The following is a 19,953-nucleotide window of genomic DNA, read 5'->3' on the forward strand; positions in this document are numbered from 1 at the left end:
CCCATCTGATTTTATGCACATGCTTCAAAAAGGATTCACTTCACTGACTGAATAATTTATAAAGCAGAATGATTGAATTTATAATTATGGCATTAATCCAACAACTGAAGTAAAAGAGATGGGAAGAGCCAGGAAATAATATCTCAGGTGGGAAAAAAATATAAGGATGGAGAAGACAAAAATTGAAAAAATTTATTGGAAAAGTCTCCTAAAAAGTTATCACCTGATTGTATTGAATCTAAATCAGCACCTGGTCCATGCTCTGCCTTCTGTTCTCCAATTTAGTGCTATCCTTAAAGTCTCTCTTTTTTTTTTTTTCTTAGATTTGTTTTGATGCGGCCTTTAAAAAGTCTTCCCCATGGCGGATTCATGTTGATGTATGGCAAAACCAATACAGTATTGTAAAGTAAAATTTAAAAAAGTCTTTATTGAATTGGTTACAATATTACTTCTGTTTTATGATTTTTCATGTTTTTTGGCTGCAAAGCAAAGCATGTGGGATCTTAGCTCGCTGACCAAGGATCAAAGCTGCACCCCCTTCAGTGGAAGGCATGTGTGTGTGTGTGTGTGTGTGTGTGTGTGTGTGTGTGTGTGAAAGTCACTCCGTCATTTCTGACTCTTTGCGATCCCATCAACTGTAGCCCACCAGGCTCCTCTATCCATGGAATTCTCCAGGCAAGAATACTAGAGTGGGTTGCCATGCCCTCCTCCAGGGGATCTTCCCAACCCAGGGATCGAACCCTAGGTCTCCTGCATTGCAGGCAGATTCTTTACAGACTGATCCACCAGGGAAGAAGTGGAAGGTGAAGTCCTACAAATTATCTTTTTTGACATTCAATAAACTTGCTTTTAAAGGTCTGCAAACTCTTCTACTTTCTGAACCTAAACTAAATTTCAATATTTATTATCTACTTAAAGCATTTGCATGGACTGAACTCCCCTTCTTATTTAAATTTTACTGATGCCTTTCCATGTTGGGTTTTCTCTTAAGATCTCTGGCCACTGGCTTCTGCCTGTCTCAGCCCCCATTGATCCACTGAGGAAGAAAAGCGGAAGAGGGAAGTGTAGCTTCTGCTACAGGAGGAAACGTGCCATCAAGCTCCTAGCCTTAGGCTCGGGCTCCTATGGTCTCCCCCTCCCGCTGCCTCCACCCCTGTCCCCTTACCCCACCTTCTCCCCCCTCACTCCACCCCAGTCCAAGCTTTTGCTTTCTTTCCTCACAGCTAGGGCTCATCATTTTAGATTGCTATTTCATATCTTTGGGGCTCTATTTCTGAAAACTGGAAATAAAAAATAGCAAGTATATGTTTTGTGTGCTCAGTTGTGTCCAACTGTTGGCCATTCCATGGACTGTAGCCCTCCAGGCTCCTCTGTTCATGGAATTTTCCAGGTGAGAATACTGGAGCTGGTGGCCATTTCCTTCTCCAGGGGATCTTCCCGACTCAGGGATCTCTTTATCTCTTGCATTGGCAAGGGGATTCTTTACCACTGCCTCACTGGGGAAGCCCCACCCTCCACCGTATAATTGGAAATTTATAGTTTAAAAACTGAACTCGCATTGTCTATGTGGGAGAAACTTTTGATTAGCCATTTAATGAAGAAACTGATTATATTTTTATCAGACTTCACCACATGTTATATTTAAATTTATATGTGTTATATAATATGGATTTCCCAGGTGACTGAGAGGTAAAGAATTAGCCTGCAATGAATGCAGGAAACATGGGCTTGATCACTGGGTTAGGAAGATACCCTATGGGAGGAAATGGCAACCCACTGCAGTATCCTTGCCTGAAAATCCTATGGATAGGGGAGCTTGGTGAGCTACAGTCAATGAGGTTGCAAAAAGAGTCAGACATGACTCAGCAACACAACAACAATAACAATGTCATATACATAGGTTATTTTCATATTTTAATAAAGTTTTACATATTTAAAATATTTTGTTTTTCCTTTTTTTTCTGGACAAACGCATTATCTAAAATAATTTGTCTTCAGTTTATTTTTTCTTGACCTTTCTCAAAGATTAAAAATACATTTTATGTGTGTGCATGCTAAGTTGCTTCAGTCGTGTCTGACTCTTTGAGACCCTGCGGACTGTAGCTGCCAAGCTCTTCTGTCCATGGGATTTTCTAGGCAAGAATACTGGAGCGGGTTGCTATTTCCTCCTCCAGGGGATTTTACAGACCCAGGGATCAAGCCCACATCTCTTAGGTCTCCTTCATTGACTGGCAGGTCCTTTACCATTAGTGCCACCTAGGAAGCCCTTTGTTCCCTTATACATATTACCTACATTTAGCACTTCATTTGCCTGATATAGGGAGCTAAGTTTAGTTTTACCAAAAATATAACTAGTTGTTCAAGCACAATTTGTTGAGTATTCTATAATTTATTTTCTGATTCACCCATTTAAGTAACATGTCTGGGTGTCTACTATATGTCAAGGCCTAAAAAGATAAACAATAATGGACATATCCCTGTGGAAATTAGAATTGTTGGAGAAAATATATATCAGTCAAATAACTGTAGAAATTATCGTAAGTTTCAGTGTTAATTATTGCCTCAAAAATGTAAATTATGTTTTACATTATTTACATGAGAAATATTATAGAGGTAACTGACCTAGTGTCAGAGTTCCTTGAAGAGCTTTAAGGGAGTATAGATTGAAACAGGTATTTTACAATCTGAATTTTTTTCAGTTAGTTAGGTAAAGAAAAGAACAAAGAATGATTTAGGCAAGAATATTAGGATGTGTGAAGACCCAGTGATGTTAGGAAAACTGGTTCATTTAATTAAAGTGGAATGATGTAACAAGGGCAAAAAGATAGAAGTGTATGAAGCTTTCAAAAACAAGGCCATAGCAGAGGCAGACAATTTGAGAATAATTTATTTAAAATAGGCCAAATCTTATAACTGACATAGATATACAGAGAATAAGTAGGGAGACTCCAGATTCCTCACTCTTTCAACAAGTTGAAAAATGGTGACCTTTACTAATGTAGGAACATCTGTGTGATGATGATATGTTTACTTTGTTTTCATTTTTAAGGTGTGAAGTTCTAGTGTTTAATATTAGGGGCATTTGTGGAGGTGCTAACTGGCAAGGGAATAAGTGAGCTGAAACCTAAAGAAGAACTCTTCTCAGCATGTGCACATGTGTAAACATGTGATAAGTAGTAACTGAGACAAGGATGGTGGATGAAGAGACCAAGAGAATATAGACTAAAGAAGAAATGGTCACCAGTCCAGGTTTGATGCATGATACTGGATGCTTGCAGCTGGTGCACTGAGATGACCCAGAGGGATGGTACGGGGAGGGAGGAGGGAAGGGGGTTCAGGATGGGGAACACGTATATACCTGTGGTGGATTCATGTTGATGTATGGCAAAACCAATACAATATTGTAAAATAATTAGCCTCCAATTAAAATAAATAAATTTACATTTTTAAAAAATTTAAAAAAAGAAATGGTTAAGAAGAAAGGAGTGGTGAAGGTGTTGAATTCTATGGAAAGTTCAACTAAAACAGAAATAAAGCATCCATTTAGTGAAGCAGAGATCACTTATGATCTAAAGGTGTGCTGATGCCAAGCAGTCATTAGTAAGGAGTCAGAATGCAATGGCTTGAGTAGCGAGAATAAAATATAATAAATAGTAATGAAATGCAATGGCACTTTGAGAATTTTTCTAAGAGGGATAAGGAGCAAAAATGGTATTTTTATTGAGCTTGAGGTCTAATGATGTTAAAAATTACGTGTAATTTTAAACTGATGTGAAGGATAATATTCAGAAAATATTGAATATTCAAATAGAAAGTGGAGTGATAAATAGTGTGTGATTCTTGGGTGGTGGAGTGGATAGACTCAAATATAGTTAAAATTGGCTTTGTTGAAGAGGAAGAAAAACACCTCTGTTGAACAGGAGAGAAGATAAAATGCATGTGTGTATAGAGAGAAAGATGAGGCAATCTGTTAGTTTTTCTTTTTCTGTGATATAGGTCATCTTCTGAGAACAAAGAGAGGGTGTGGAAGAGAGATTTGTTAAGAATGGAGAATGTGTGATAAAATCAGTTGCAGAGAATGTGAAAGAATAATGACCTGAAGAAAGCAATAGGACACCTAGCAACATTAAAGCAATTTGGTGCTGGTGACAAAGAATTTGTATTGTAGTAAATCTTACCTCTTCTAAAAGCACTTGGCTTCTCAGGTGTTGACAGACAGAAACAGATAATTTATCTCAAACATAGGATAATGGTTTTATTGAACCAGTGGGACCAAAATATGTTCAAGAAAGTTGGTGATTGGGAGAAGAGAATCAAGGTTGACCTGAAAGAAGGTGAAGAAAGAAATATACTGATGGAGTAGAATGAGATCAAGTTGGAGACAGGGCTGGAGATGTCAATGAAATCAGAGCATTTTCATGTTGGAGAAAGATGAATAAGGAATCTCGAAAGGTAAGAGTGTTTGTAAAGGGTGGGAAGTTTTAATAAGACATTTTTTTATATGAAACACTTAAAGGTATGACAAGGACCGAGATGTTCCCATGGGAGGGCCTGGCTGAGGCAGAGTGGGGAGGTCACTTGGGGATGGGGAGAAAGAAAAACTGAGCGGCCAGGGTGTAACTGGCTGGTTCACATGGACACTGATGAATCAATCAGAAGACTGTGATCCATTATCACGAATCGATATCGAGAATGCCTAGGAGCACATAAACCATGATGAGAGGAGGGAAATGGAATGTTAGAGTCATAAGTAAGTGGGAGTGACTTAAGGAAGATGGTATCAGTACTGTGATTCTCAGTCATCTGGTACAAACTAACAACAGAGACACACTTGGAAATTTATCATATGTTGTCTTTTTAACCCACAAGTTGGTGACTATGGAAGTCTTTCAAATTACATAGCTATTAATTATAACATGCCAAACTCTACTACTCTATATTACATGTTGTAATAAACACAACATAAACTTCGTTCCGGGTAGTGATAGCAACTACCACTAAATAGTTACTAAGAATTATCTATTGTAATTTAGCCAGTAAAGCCTAAAATATACTTTCTATTCTGATACATCTGCATACTTTTCTACATATCCCATGGTACTCTTGTTCCATGTAACATCTAATAAAATATGTAATTTAACTCATTTTTCTTTTAGATTAAGCTTCAGCTTTGATAAAGGGATATTCTTACTAAGCAGCCATTAAAGTAATATTTTTGCAGACCTTTTAAACTAAAAAGTCTGTAATTTATGATACAGTGTTCAGAGTACCCAAAGTCACGATGTATTGAAGGAACATTTTCACTTCTTCGTCACTATTTTGTGGGAGAGTAAAAACTACAAATTGGCAGTTATGTGAAAACTTCCTGTGAGTTTTTCACATATGTTTTGGACAACAAAAGTTTATGTCAGTATTAGAGTGCTTTTTAACCTAGAGCCTTCTCTAGAGGTTCTTATACCAGATAATCTACTACATAACTAATTCCAACATACAACAATTTTACCTTATTTTAAGTCTCTGATTTTCCTACAAATTTATCTTCAAGTCAGTGAGTATGATTGCTTCCATTTATTTCCTTCTCTCAAGAAGTTAAAAAAATGTATGTAATGATTAGCATTAATTTGAACTAGTAACTCAGAATGTGTTAAATGATAGTTTAGGAAAAAATTAGCTTTTGTAAAATTATGTTGCATGCTTATTTCATAAACAATGGCATGGAGTAGGAATCCAGCTATCTCTTTTATTTATTTACTTTTTTGTTTCTTTGACTTGAAATTTTCTTGTTTTTTTTTTTTTTTTTTTTCATTTTCTCAACTACCTGGGCTCTTTTTTCCAGTAAATTTATTTAAAAAGCTATAATTTTCTCATTATTTTGAATTATTGGATCAGTAGATGTTTTCATTATTTGGTTTGGTACATAAAAACAAATTAATTTTCATAGGGAAAGATTTAGATTAACCTGAAGTCCCTGTAAATAAATGTGTTTTCTTGCGCATTGTAGTCACATTGCAGTCACAACTCTATGTGATTGCATTTGACTTAAATTTAATGATTTTATTGGTGAAAATGTGTATCATTAGTATGTTCACATTTCTTTGGTTAGTGGTGAAATAAAAATCTTTTAGTGTGATTATTGGTGACAAAAATTTTAGTAATAAAAATGATATTTCTATAATTCAACTTAATTATTTTCCTAGTCTGTGTGAGATTAGAAAGTTGTAACTATTTACTTATAGTTTCTTTTAATCCTTTATTAGCTTTATCATCTAATGTCTTACATTTAACATTTTGACTTATCTGAAATCTGTTTCAGTATTGTAGTGAAATTAGTGATCTAAGTCTGTGTAATGCTTCAGTGTGAACCAATAGTCCATCTTCCAGTGATTATATCACTTTTAAACTTTTCTTAGACCATACTTATTTAATTACTTTTTCTTAAAAATAGTCATTTTTCTTCCTCCTCTAGTACAAAAAATGTAGTTTAATTGCATCAAATATTTAAACAGCTGCATTCTTATAATACCAATATATACTTCAATTAAATATCATTTTTGCTATCATTGAGCAAAGCTTTCAGGAAACAATTTAAGGAAGTATAAAATTTTTTAATTAAAAAATTGTATCCCATTTTTTTTCTGAAATTTACTCTTAAAATAGCCATGAATGTAGAAAATACCCTATGTATAAAATTATTTGATTTTCAACATTTTTAAATTCTCAAAATTTCATCTTTAAGTTGCTTTTATCACACGTTCTTTAATTTTCAGTAAAATGGAAAGCAATGCAAACCTGCCCAAACTGTACCTAACACTAATCACTGCAAATCTATTACTTTGCTTCATGTATCAATATTTTTTATGTTAAATAGTTAAAGGTGTACTAGAGAATCAATATATCAATGTGAAATATTAACTTATCTCACAACTCACTTTATTACAAACACATCTGCTAATAACTTTGTTTTCTGTTTTCCAGCTTAACGCTTAGTAAAGTATAAGGGAAAAAAAAACTGTGTTGTATAACTTTGGATGTTTAAAAATTTGTAAGATAAATTGCTAAAAGTAGAATTGTGTCAAAGCTTGCATACTTTATGTTTTGTAAATACTGGTAAATAATTTTGTACTCACAATAATTTGCTAATACAAAAATATCTGTTAAGTTATCTAGTGTTTTCACAGGTAAAAGTTATTTTATTCTTTCAATTAGCCTTTTTTTTTACTAATGAATTTGAAAACAATAATTTTTAAAAAAATTTATATTTTACCTTATTTCTTTTGTTCATTTCTGGTGGTTCATTGGCATTGTCTCATTAATTTAGGTGATCCATGTGCTTGCTTCTGCTTGTTTGTGTATATGGATAGGTACATATGACTTGGTTAAGCAGGAAAAAGATGGTAGGCAGGCAGATTGAGAGATAAGTTGTTATTTTACAAATTGTAAGATTTACCTAGTTCCTGAAAGAGTTTTTCCTATATTAAGAATCTTCTGAATAATGGATTATTTCAGTGATACAACAATCTTTATGTCAACTTGATTTGAGATTAAAAAACTTTAATATTAGATTTAAATAATAAGCTCTTTGTTAATGTCCTTAATCATAGTCTACACATGATTAACATTATTCATTACATAAAAACTATTGAGAAGCATATATGTATATACTTTATCTACTCCTTTCAAAAAATGATTAAAAGAGGAAATGAAATGTATAATCATATTAAAGGAAAATAAAATCATTCTTCTAAATAAGGATTGCAATGTTGGGAGAGAGATTTAATCTCTCATTTGGTGCCTTTTTTACTCTTCTAATGTTATAACTGTTTACTTATACATCAGAATGAAATAATTTTTCACTGTTTGACCTGATGCAATGACCACTTAACACTTTTCCTCACATTTTTCTATTGCATAGATACTAAAGAGAAAGATATCAAGATTGACTAAAGGAATCCAAGTCTTTTCAGAAAAAAAAAAAAATGTTTAAGAATATGCAAAACAAAGGTATTGTAAACAAGCAAGAGGTAACCCACACCGAACTGAAATTTCCCAGATCTCAACAGAAGCAAAGAAGACCCAAAACAAATGAGAGAAATGTCATATCAAGTGAACAACAAGCAAGACACAAGGAACCGAAATCACACAGATTTTTTCTCTTTCAGTACAGAAAATGGTTTAGAAAAAAAAGAAAAGGTATAATATTACATTTTGTTATTCATTAGATCTCAGTTCTTGCATTTAGAATACTTCTCTCAAAATCTTTATTAAATTGCCACATTACACTATTTATTTATCTTCAGGACTGTCCTTGATTATTTTAGGATATTACTGCGGAATTGTTCGTCTCTTAAATAGTCCTTCACTACTTTCATTTCTTCTAAAATTGTACTGATCCAAATTCCAACACAATTGCATTTCTTGTAAGAACTATTATATGAATTCTATTGCTTCTTTTGTGTATTATTTTAAAAATAATTCTTGATGCCAGTCTTCAATTCAGTTCAGTCTGACTCATTCCACAATTATTTTTTGAATTTGTACTGTGGGCCTCCTCTGGACAAAATGGTACCTATAAAGGTAAAGAAGCAATAATCACTTAACTTCAAAAAACTAACAAGAGTCTATTAGCAGAGAGACAGACTACAGAAAGAAAAAGAATGTTTTGGAGGTAAAGTTTTTTAAGACTCTACAATCATTTGGATATTGGAGGTAAAGGTGAGAAATTAGTAGAATAAGATAGCAAGGTTCCTAACTTAAGTGACTGCGTAGCTAAACATCTTAACCACCATTAAGAAAAATATTTAATCCAGTAAAAGTCAGATCATGTATGGCATTTGAATCATTTCTTAATCGATTCAGAGGACAACATACATAATGCAATGGGATTTGAAAGATTGAATCTCTAGAAATAAGATGGAAATGGGCAGGTAAGGCTTATGTGAGTAGACAGGACTGCAAATAGAGACGATGTGAATGAAAAGTCTACCATAGCAAAAGGCAACATGTAAGAATTAAGCAGAGGAAGACTCAAGAAAGGTACATATGAAATGCGTATCCAGAGAGGAGAAATTAAACGATGTCTAATAAAGTGTAAGTAGAAAGTTATTTCCTTGGATTTTGCAGTTGGGGTTTTTGTTTGATTATGGAGAAAAGCTTACAAGCTACAACTGAAAGTTAAGGGATCAAAAGAAGTTTAGTATAGGAATAAAAAGAGTCTGGAAAGCATTTTTATAATTTTCACTGATAATAACAACATAAGAGAAATGACAATGAAAAGTGGAAGACCTGAGCCAAGACAAGGAATCCCTTATCTCAAAATATTAGATTTTGAGGGATTTGAGCCCATGTATAGACTAATCAGATAAAGTTTATAAAAAAGAGATGATGAAGAAAAGGGCACAAAAAGATAATTTTCTCTTAGATAATAAATGCTCTAAGGGAGACTGGGTGGCATGGAATAAATAGGATCTGTAAAAGGTTTTGACTTGTATCGTAGGGTAATTGCTCATCTTCTGAAATAAAAAGAAGACAATGACAACAGGGTATGAATATATGAATATATACAAACATACACGTACATACACATATAGGAGGGGGCAAATTAAAGGAATTCATAGCCTCAACTATATTGGTAAAATAAGAGAGATATCTTGGTGTTTGGATAGAGCTTCTCTGAGGCTTAGTTTATTTTTATTTTTTTAAAATATCTGGAGGACTTGGGGCAGAAGTTGACCAAAACTAAGAGGATTGAATTTAGTGTTTAGCTCCCTCATTGCTTAATCTCAAAATCTGAAAGTAGAGTTTGACTCCTCATACTCAAGTAGTGTGTTCAAGCTGACCTGCTTCTCTCTTGGACTGAGATTCATATGTTTTCACGGAGATTACTGAGACAGACTCTCAAAAGTCTCACATCTTCCATTTTTCAATCCTTTCCTTATATTTCAAGCAAAATAATCATGACTTTTTAAACAAAGTTCCTACAAAATTTTCTGTTGTTCTTAAAGTTAAAAAAAAAATAGTCCTCTAATCCTACAGACTATCTCTCCATCTCCATTCCCTCCTTTACTGAGCTCCGCTAGATTGTATTTCAGTTCCAAGCTTCCTGTCATTTAAAAGTGTTTACTGAGATTGCCTCTCCAAGTTGAAGACACCCTCTCTCCATCCCCCATGCTTCTCCTACTTTAAGGAATAATGAATTTTTATTTTCCTCCAATTTTAAGTACAACGCCGCTTTTTGACAGAAACATTTTCTAACATTATGCTGAAGGTGTGTGCCTATTCGCTCAGTTGTGTCCGACTTTTTGCAAGCCCATGGACTGCAGCCCACCAGGCTCCTCTGTCCACGGGGATTCTCCAAGCAAGTATTGCCATGGAGTGGGTTGCCATGCCCTTCTCCAGGGGACCTTCCCAACCAGGGAATTTAACCCAGGGTCTATCACATTGCAGGGGGATTCTTTACTGTCTGAGCCACAAGGGAAGACAAAACTTGGTGAAATATATCTTTATAAAATTTATGACAGCTATTTCTTTCTTGACAAAAGATAATAATGTATTTTGTTACTTCCCCTTTGATATACTGAATGATTGATTGGCTAATAAAAGAATGTTAATGTCCAATGGAATTTATAATTAATATTTTTATTTGCTTAACACTATAGAAGGCAATGGCACCCCACTCCAGTGCTCTCGCCTGGAAAATCCCATGGGTAGAAGAGCCTGGTGGGCTGCAGTCCATGGGGTCGCAAAGAGTTGGACACGACTGAGCGACTTCACTTTCACTTCTCACTTTCGTGCACTGCAGAAGGCAATGGCAACCCACTCCAGTGCTCTTGCCTGGACAATCCCAGGGACGGGGGAGCCTGGTGGGCTGCCGTCTGTGGGGTCGCACAGAGTCAGACAGGATTGAAGCGGCTTAGCAGCAGCATGCTCCCTGTTGGGGCTTCCCTGGTGGCTCCCCTGGTGGTGCAGAGGTTAAAGCGTCTGCCTCCAATGCGGGAGACCTGGGTTCGATCCCTGGATCAGGAAGATCTCCTGGAGAAGGAAATGGCAACCCACTCCAGTATTCTTGCCTGGAGAATCCTATGGATAGAAGAGCCTGGTAGTCTACAGTCCACCGGGTCACAAAGAGTCAGACACGACTGAGCGACTTCACTTCATGCTCCTTGGTAGCTCAGCTGGTAAAGAATCCACGTGCAATGCAGGAGACCCCAGTTCAATTTCTGGCTTGGGATGTTCTCCTGGAGAAGGGATAGTCTACCCACTTCAGTATTCTTGGGCTTCCCTGGTGGCTCAGATGGTAAAGAATCTGCCTGCAATGGGAGATTGGGGTTCTCTTTGCCTGGAGAATCCCCGTGGACAGAGGAGCCTGGCAGGCTACAGTCCATGGGTTCCCAAAGAGTTGGACACAACTGACCGACTAAGCACAAGACATTATTTTCTCTATCTAGATGTATTTCATTTCTGAGTTTACTAGAAGAAAGTATATTTGCAGAGAGCTCAGAGTTAATAATTTATAAAATCATAGGCAAAGGAGGCTCAAAGATGATGGTGGACGTGGTTCAGGTGACATACCTGGAGCCTCAAGCAGGATAAGAAGTGAGATCAAGAAGAACCTATTAGGGAAGAAATTTGAGTATGGAAAAATTAGAGTTCCAAATGTGGCTAAAAAATGGTTTTATTCAGGATGAACAAAAATGAATGTTTCCCTCTGAGAATGAAACATTTTGGTGTTCAGTTTTATATTTGATGTTTTCTGGGAAACGATGAAGCTTTGTCATTGTTTCTCTTTCCTTTAGTGTCACACCACCGATCTACAAAGTGGCAAGTGTTAGCTTGGAGTCTAGGGATCTTGTGTGTGCTCCTGATGATAACACTGCGTGTCTTGCTTGCAAACTGTAAGTAATTGAGAAATACTGTTGTTATTACAATCAGTATATCAGCAACATGTTTCAATGATTTGAAATCAGGACTGAATTTTTACATTGTCTTCATATTTTATCCTAAAGAGAACTAATTACTATCATGATTTTTGTCATAGTATTTTCTAGCAGAGAAGACCAAAACCAAAAAATATCAGCTATTCTCACTTTATCTTCTAAAAATAGTGGTGAGTATTCTCTCTGTTCAATCTAATTCTAATATTGATTACTGGGGCTAACGAGTTTATTTTCCTGACATCCACAAATCTATAGTATGGTCATTTTTTTATTAAGGAAAAATTAACATTGGTCAAAAGAAGAAAGATAATATTGGAGAATGTGAAAATACTCAAAGTGTTATGTGTGTGAGTATTGTTTGTGATTTGATTCTTATTAGGAGAAAAAAGGGATTTAAATTATATTGAGGTGAAGGTGTGAGAAATGGGTGAAGTATGTCTAGAAAGTAGAAAGAAAATAAGTGAAAAGCCAGGGAGTTGTATCTCTTTAGCAATTTTTCTTTCTCACTTTCTCTGATGGAGATGATTACCATTTTTGAAATTACAAGCATATATATTTTACATTAGTATTTATTGTACATCCAGATTCAGTGGCCATAATATAGAAAGTTGCCTTTATTGCAAGTTTACTCAAATCCTTATCAGTAAATTCAGCACTTATAAAGAAAAAGATATATCTATTCCTAATTGAGACTGTCTTTCCAGTAAGTTGGGATTTCCCGCCTCTGTTACCCTTTTGGGGAAATCATTGCATTTTCATGACAGGGTTGGATTTTCAAGAACAATGCATTTGCCAAGAAACAAAGTGTCTTTCCACACACACACACACAAAAGAAACAGAAGGGTAGGGCTCCTATATCAACCAAAAGCATTACCCATGAGCATTCCTTCTAAGCATTTAAAAAGAAAAGAAAAATTATGACAATAATGGAGTAATTCAAGCATGACATGAAAATAATTTAGATTAGCATTTTCTAAGAAATTAGAGACAAACATTTATGAAAGGAGAAAAGTCAAAGTATGAAAAAGATGGAAGAAAAAACTAATTTCAAGTTTTATTAAAAATAAGTTGCCTGAATAAAAAGGGAACATCCCAATAGATTCAAGAAACAGGAGACTAGACAACACAGCTACTAGTTTCTGTTATAACCAGTTATTGTTTTTGAACCTGTTTGATGGCTCTTAGAACAAATAAAATATATAAATGCCAAATATTAGCCATTTATATGGCTTGTGTTTTGTTTTCCTTTCATTCACCTGGTTTGAAAATTCAGTTCAGTTCAGTTGCTCAGTCATGTCTGACTGTTTGTGACCCCATGGACATCAGCACACCAGGCCTCCCTGTCCATCACCAACTCCTGGAGTTCACTTAAACTCATGTCCACTGAGTTGGTGATGCCATCCAACCATCTCATCCTCTGTCATCCCCTTCTCCTCTTGCCTTCAATCTTTCCCAGCATCTGGGTATTTTCAGATGAGTCAGTTATTCTAATAAGGTGGCCAAAGCATTGGAGTTTCAGCTTCAACATCAGTCCTTCCAATGAATATTCAGGACTGATTTCCCTGAGGATGGACTGGTTGGATCTTCTTGCAGGCCAAGGGACTCTCAAGAGTCTTCTCCAACACCATAGTTCAAAAGCATCAATTCTTCAGTGCTCAGCTTTCTTTATAGTCCAGCTCTCACATCCATACAAGACTACTGGAAAAACCATAGCTTTGACTAGACAGACCTTTGTTGGCAAAGTAATGTTTCTGCTTTTTAATATGCTGTCTAGGTTGGTCATAACTTTTCTTCTAAGGAGCAAGCGTCTTTTAATTTAATGCCTGCTGTCACCATCTGCAGTGATTTTGGAGCCCCAAAAAGTAAAGTCTATCACTGTTTTCACTTTTCCCCCATCTGTTTGCTATCAAGTGATGGGACCAGATCCATGATTTTAGTTTTCTGAATGTCGAGTTTTAAGCCAGGTTTTTCACTCTCCTCTTTGACTACATCAACAGGCTCTTTAGTTCTTCACTTTCTGCCATAAGGGTGGTGTCATCTGCATATCTGAGGTTATTGGTATTTCTCCTGGCAATCTTGATTCCAGCTTGTGCTTCCTCCAGCCCAGCTTTTCTCATGAAGTACTCTGCATAGAAGTTAAATAAGCAGGGTGACAATATACAGCCTTGATGTACTCCTTTCCCTATTTGGAACCAGTCTGTTGTTCCATGTCCAGTTCTAACTGTTGCTTCCTGACCTGCATACAGGTTTCTGAAGAGGCAGGTCAGGTGGTCTGGTATTACCATCTCTTTCAGAATTTTCCACACTTTATTGTGATCCAAGAGTCAAAGGCTTTGGTAGTCAATAAAGCAGAAATAGATGTTTTTCTGGAACTCTCTTGCTTTTTCCATGATCCAGCGGATGTTGGCAATTTGATCTCTGGTTCCTCTGCCTTTTCTAAAACCAGCTTGAACATCTGGAAGTTCATGGTTCATGTATTGTTGAAGTTAGCTATGGTGTTGTTTAAAACTTGCCCAGAAATGTGACCAAAAAAACGCTTATTTTGCTTTCTACCTAATATCCATCTGTATAACAGACAGGAAGATATGGGAATTGTGTTAGTAGTAGTGACTTATTGTACAGAGTACACATTAAATATATTTTTACTTTCTAGAATGTTCCTGTGACCGTTGTTCAACTCACTGGATTGGATTTGGAAGTAGTTATTATCATCTTTCGAGTAAAACCAAAACCTGGATGGAGAGCCATGCTGCCTGTGAAGAGCTAGATACCCACCTTCTAAAGATCGATATCAAGGGAGAGCTGGTAGGGGAAACACTTCTGCTTTTGTTTATTTGTTTGTTTTTGTTGTTGTTGCTGTTATACTGTAACTATATTTCATTTGAAAACATTAGTGATTGATGCTATAATTTGGGAAAGCTGAAGTTCTCCAAAGCCTATGATATTTTGTTTCTTTGACTCAGTTTTATTAGGGAGAAATTAGGGAAACTCCATTTTTTGAACATTTAATTCTAGGAAAAAAGCACATTAATAAATGAGATATCTTGAGAAAAACTCTTATTAATACTAAATGGATGTGTGCAAGCCCTTGGGAGAAATTTAATCAATAATCTTTGAGTCAGAAAGGAGTGAATTATAATATGTACACATTTATGGTTTATGATTTTTTCCAAATAGGAAATTTTATCAATGCTTGGAGTAAAAGGATGGATAGGTCTCAAAATCAATGAAACAAGTGAATCTTGGTTATGGGAAGATGGCACCACAGTGATTGAAAACCTGTATGTACAGTGGTTTGATAATTAAACTTTTCTGAGATTATATCTGGGTTTTTCTTTGTGTGTGTGTATTATGTGTGTAGGGAACAGAAAGAGCAACCAAGATAAAGGAAATCATTATGTTTTTTGAGGATCAATCTGTGGGATTTAATTGGGGGAAAAGTGCCAGTTCTTTCTAAATAATCTGAGCTTTAGAACCTTTACATTATTAACTTTACTGGACTCTTGGGAGAAATTTGGGCATAGTTTTAGGCAAGCTTATAACTCTATACATTTCTATCATAGTTTTATCATTTGTAAGCGTCTATCTACAATGTGAGAGACCTGGGTTTGATCCCTGGGTTGGGAATATTCCCTGGAGAAGGAAATGGCAACCCACTCCAGTACTCTTGCCTTGAAAATCCCATGGACAGAGGAGCTTGGTGCAGGCTACTATCCATGGGGTCGCAAAAAGTCGGGCACGACTGAGTGACTTCACTTCACTTCACTTTTTATCATTTGTGGTTTGCTTTTGTTGTTGTCCAGTCACTAAGTCATTTCCGATTCTGCGACTCCATGGACTGTCTTCCCTATCCTTTACTAACTCTCTGGGTTTGCTCAAAGTCATGTCCATTGGGTCAGGGCTGCCATCCAACCATCTCATCCTCTATCGCCCTCTTCTCCTCTTGCCCTTAATCTCTCCCCATGTCAGGGTCTTTTTCAGTGGGTCAGCTCTTCACATCAGGTGGCCAAAATATTGGAGCGTCAGCTTCAGCATCAGTTCTTCCAATGAATATTCAGGATTGATTCCCTTTGGCTTTTAAATTGTCATTTGGCTTATAATTCTATTTAAACAAACAGGATTAGATACTGTTTAGTATCAACTGCTAAACTTAGTTTAAATTCTGTCAATCTTCAGGGGTTTGTTCTTATTTTATTTGTTTAATTTGTTCTTTTATTCTTTCTCATTTTGTTTGCTTTGTTAATTTTAAGCTTAAAATAAAATTGGCATTTGAAGATTTTATTGCTTTACTTTTTTTACAGGTTTGAATTCCTGAAAATGGAGAAAGATGGTTGTGCATATATTGATGGAAATTTTGTTTATGCTGCTAACTGTTCATCTGGGAAAAGTTACGTGTGTGAGTTTAGTGTATAGCAGCTCAATTTTGCTAATACAAGTTGTTCTGTTCAGTTCAGTCACTCAATGGAGTCCGACTCTTTGCAACCCCATGAATCTCAGCACGCCAGGCCTCCCTGTCCATCACCAACTCCTGGAGTTCACTCAGATTCACGTCCATCAAGTCAGTGATGCCATCCAGCCATCTCATCCTCTGTCGTCCCCTTTTCCTCCTGCCCCCAATCCCTCCCAGCATTAGTCTTTTCCAATGAGTCAACTATTCGCATGAGGTGGCCAAAGTACTGGAGTTTCAGCTTTAGCATCATTCCTTCCAAAGAAATCCCAGGGTTGATCTCCTTCAGAATGGACTGGTTGGATCTCTTCGCAGTCCAAGGGACTCTACAGAGTCTTCTCCAACATCACAGTTCAAAAGCATCAATTCTTCGGTGCTCAGCCTTCTTCACAGTCCAGCTCTCACATCCATACATGACCACAGGAAAAACCATAGCCTTGACTAGATGGACCTTTGTTGGCAAAGTAATGTCTCTGCTTTTGAATATGCTATCTAGATTGGTCATAACTTTCCTTCCAAGGAGCAAGCATCTTTTAATTTCATGGCTGCAGTCACAATCTGCAGTGATTTTGAAGCCTAAAAAAATAAAGTCTGGCACTGTTTCCACTGTTTCCCCATCTATTTCCCATGGAGTGATGGGACCGGATGCCATGATCCTAGTTTTCTGAATGTTGAGTTTTAAGCCAACTTTTTCACTCTCCTCTTTCACTTTCACCAAGAGTCTTGTTAGTGAATCCTAATTAATTAAAGAGCATAAAATATGTTGCTGCTTTTATAAAATTTTATTGGTTATTACTTAAACTTTTTTTTTAATGCATGCACAATAAATACTTCAGTTACATTTCCAAATTTTAAATGCACTCAAAGTGAGGAAACTTTACCACCCATAAATTCCTTGGGAGTGAGTAGTCTCCTTATGAGAGCGCATATTAGTAATTATGTATGTAAGAAAGTTAGCAAACATCCTTTATGAACTAAAAAAATTGTAAAAATTAAGGATATAAAACTAAAAAGGGCTTCTACTTATATCAGTTAGGGTTCTTGCATGAAATAGACATTTAAGATTGTTCAAGAGGTTTACAGTGGTAAACCACATTGGTGAGGTTTCATGGAAAAACAAGAAATAGCAAGATTTATAAACCTTTGTCTGTCCAGTCTTGGAGTCAAACCAGAATGCCTATGTTCATGCATACTCCTTAAGAATAAAGCCCAGGCTTCCCACAGCCCTTCCATCTGGTTTAGTAGTCTTGCACTCAGTCCCAGGTACTTGTCTCCCCCACATAGGACTCCAGACTGTGACACCCAATCCATGGCTTGACCCATTCAATCCCAAGAGTGGGTCTCCATCCGTATAATCTCCCTTTTCCTCTGAGTCCACTCCAGTCCTGACTCAAGCACTTCTCTTCCCTTCCTACTTGATTATTTGTGTATCTTTCTTACAGTCTTGGTTAAACAGGAGTCCTTTTGCCAGTTTCCAGTTAAGTTTCAGTGAGAATTGTTCCACATGTGGATGTGTTTTTGACATGTTGTGAAGGAGTAGGTGAGCTTTATGTTCTTTTACTCCATCATGTTGATCTGAACTTCCCTTATTCAATTTGCATATAGCATTCTTATCTTTTGACGTGCAAAGTTTCTGTTGAAAAGCCAAATGATAGTTTTGTGGGAGTTCCCTTGTACATTGTAGTTTGCTGTGCTGTCACTCAGTCTTGCCTAACTCTTTGCGATCCCATGGACCATAGCTTGCCAGGCTCCTCTGTCCATGGGGATTCTCCAGACCAAGAATACTGGAGTGGGTAGCCTTTCCCTTCTCCAGGGGATCTTCCCGACCCAGGGACCAAACCCAGGTCTCCTGCATGCGGGCAGGTTCTTTACCAGCTGAGCTACCAGGGAAGCCTCTCCCTTGTACAATACCAGTTGCTTTTCCCTTGATGATTTTATTAATAATATTCTCTTTTTGTTTTTAATTTTTGCCACTATCTTATAATGTGTTTCTTTGAGGACCCCTTCGGGTTCATATGTTTTTGTACCGTCTGTCCTCCCAGACAGGGATATTTGTTTCTCGGGTTAGGGAAGTTTTCTGCTCCTGTTTCTTCATGTGAGTTTTCTGCTCCATCTCTTACTGGGGATCTGTATGATGCAATTGTTCGTGCACTTGACATTGCATAATGTGTGTCTTAAACTGTCCTCGATTTTTAAAAGTCTTTTCTCCTTTTTTCCTTTTCTGTTCAACTTAAGTGCTTTTCTCTACTCTCTCTTCCAGACTACTGAACTGTTCATCTGTGGCATCTAATCTGTTGTTGATTCCTTGAATTCTACAGCTTTGTGTGTTTATTCTGTTATTTTCTAACTCTTTTTTAAAAATACTGTGCTCATCCTTTCTTCTCCTGGGCTCACTGAGTGTCTCTATAATCATTTTCCTGAACTCTGTTGGATAGATTGGTCGTATCCACTTTCCTTCTTTTTCTCTGATTTTACCTTGCTCTTTCATTTAGGACATTTTGTCTCTACAATTGTCTGTAATTCTCTGATTATCTCCCTGTATTAGGTAGCTTGGTCATGTGTCTTGCTCTTGGAGAGGTGGTCTTATGTAAGAGACGTCCTGTGGGGCCAGCAGCAGACTCTTCTGGTCAGCGGAGCCATATGTTCCAGGGGTGACTCTGTGGACAGCATAGGATGACTACTAGGGGACACTGATAGGTGGGGCTGTCCCCATATTGTTGGTTACACTTGCAGCAAACATTTTTCCATGTTGTCACTTTTCCCCACTTTTTAAGTAGTATCTGTTTGATGGACACAAAGACCTTATTCCACAGTTTTACTGAGATACAATCAACATGCAACATTGAGTAAGTCAAGCATGTTGATCTGACTCTTTTCTATTGCAAAATGACTATCATCAGTGCATTACCTAGCATGTCTGTCCTATAACAGACACACATTTCTTTTTTTTGATGAAAACTTTCAAGATCTAGTTTATTAGCAACTTCCATGTATATACTGCAATATTATTATCTTATTCATCATACTGTACATTAGATCCCAAGAACCTGTTAATCTTATAACTGGAAATTTATGTCCTTTGAATAGTATTTCCACAGTCCACTCCCAGTTGCTGGTGACAATCACTTCTCTCTCTGTTCTCTGAATTTGATTTTTCAGATTCCATATGTATGTGATATCATGTAGTATTTTTTTTTTGTCTTTTGTCTGACATTTCATTAAATTCCATATGTGTGTGATATCATGTAGTATTTATTTGTCTCTGTCTGACTTATTTCATTATCAAGTATCTAAATTAAGGTTGCTTTTGTAATATGTAGCTTTGTATTTACCATGCCGAATTCTCTCTTACCATTCTTCATTTTTAGGAATAATATGTCTATTCTAGGCTCTTTGCCCTACTATAAATTTTTAGAAATAATTGATTAAGGTCTAGAATAAACGATGATAGGGTGTTTGTTTTAGTTACACTAAGTGTTTAGATTACTTTGGGCAGAATTTGCATATTTATAATGTAAGTAAATATTTCAATAAATTGGCAAGAGATATCACTAGTAATTTACATCTTCTTTA

At 36.4% G+C, this 19,953-nt stretch overlaps 1 protein-coding gene across 2 annotated transcripts; it reads left to right on the plus strand.

Annotated features, from left to right (window-relative positions):
* The first annotated feature begins 4,006 nt into the window (after positions 1–4,006).
* Positions 4,007–19,619, plus strand: LOC105614844 (killer cell lectin-like receptor subfamily I member 1). Of its 2 annotated transcripts, none has more exons than XM_042247535.2 (7): positions 4,007–4,452; positions 7,913–8,190; positions 11,793–11,891; positions 12,035–12,103; positions 14,587–14,738; positions 15,111–15,214; positions 16,235–19,619. In XM_042247535.2, exons 2-7 carry the CDS (start codon positions 7,977–7,979, stop codon positions 16,344–16,346), a joined length of 750 nt encoding a protein of 249 aa, XP_042103469.1. In that variant the 5' UTR covers positions 4,007–4,452; positions 7,913–7,976; the 3' UTR covers positions 16,347–19,619. The 2 variants fall into 2 exon arrangements, with proteins under 2 accessions (XP_042103469.1, XP_042103470.1); XM_042247536.2 differs by lacking the exon at positions 4,007–4,452 and adding an exon at positions 5,407–5,548.
* Positions 19,620–19,953: the final 334 nt, after the last annotated feature.

The sequence above is a fragment of the Ovis aries genome, chromosome 3 (assembly GCF_016772045.2).
Source record: "Ovis aries strain OAR_USU_Benz2616 breed Rambouillet chromosome 3, ARS-UI_Ramb_v3.0, whole genome shotgun sequence".
Lineage (NCBI taxonomy): Eukaryota > Metazoa > Chordata > Mammalia > Artiodactyla > Bovidae > Ovis > Ovis aries.

Excerpts from the sequence above, each read along its gene's own strand:
- LOC105614844 (XM_042247535.2), top strand. The coding sequence starts at position 7,977 with ATGTTTAAGAATATGCAAAACAAAGGTATTGTAAACAAGCAAGAGGTA. Across the intron at positions 12,104-14,586 it reads TTTATCTTCTAAAAATAGTG|AATGTTCCTGTGACCGTTGT; the intron begins GTGAGTATTCTC and ends TTTACTTTCTAG. Across the intron at positions 15,215-16,234 it reads ACCACAGTGATTGAAAACCT|GTTTGAATTCCTGAAAATGG; the intron begins GTATGTACAGTG and ends CTTTTTTTACAG.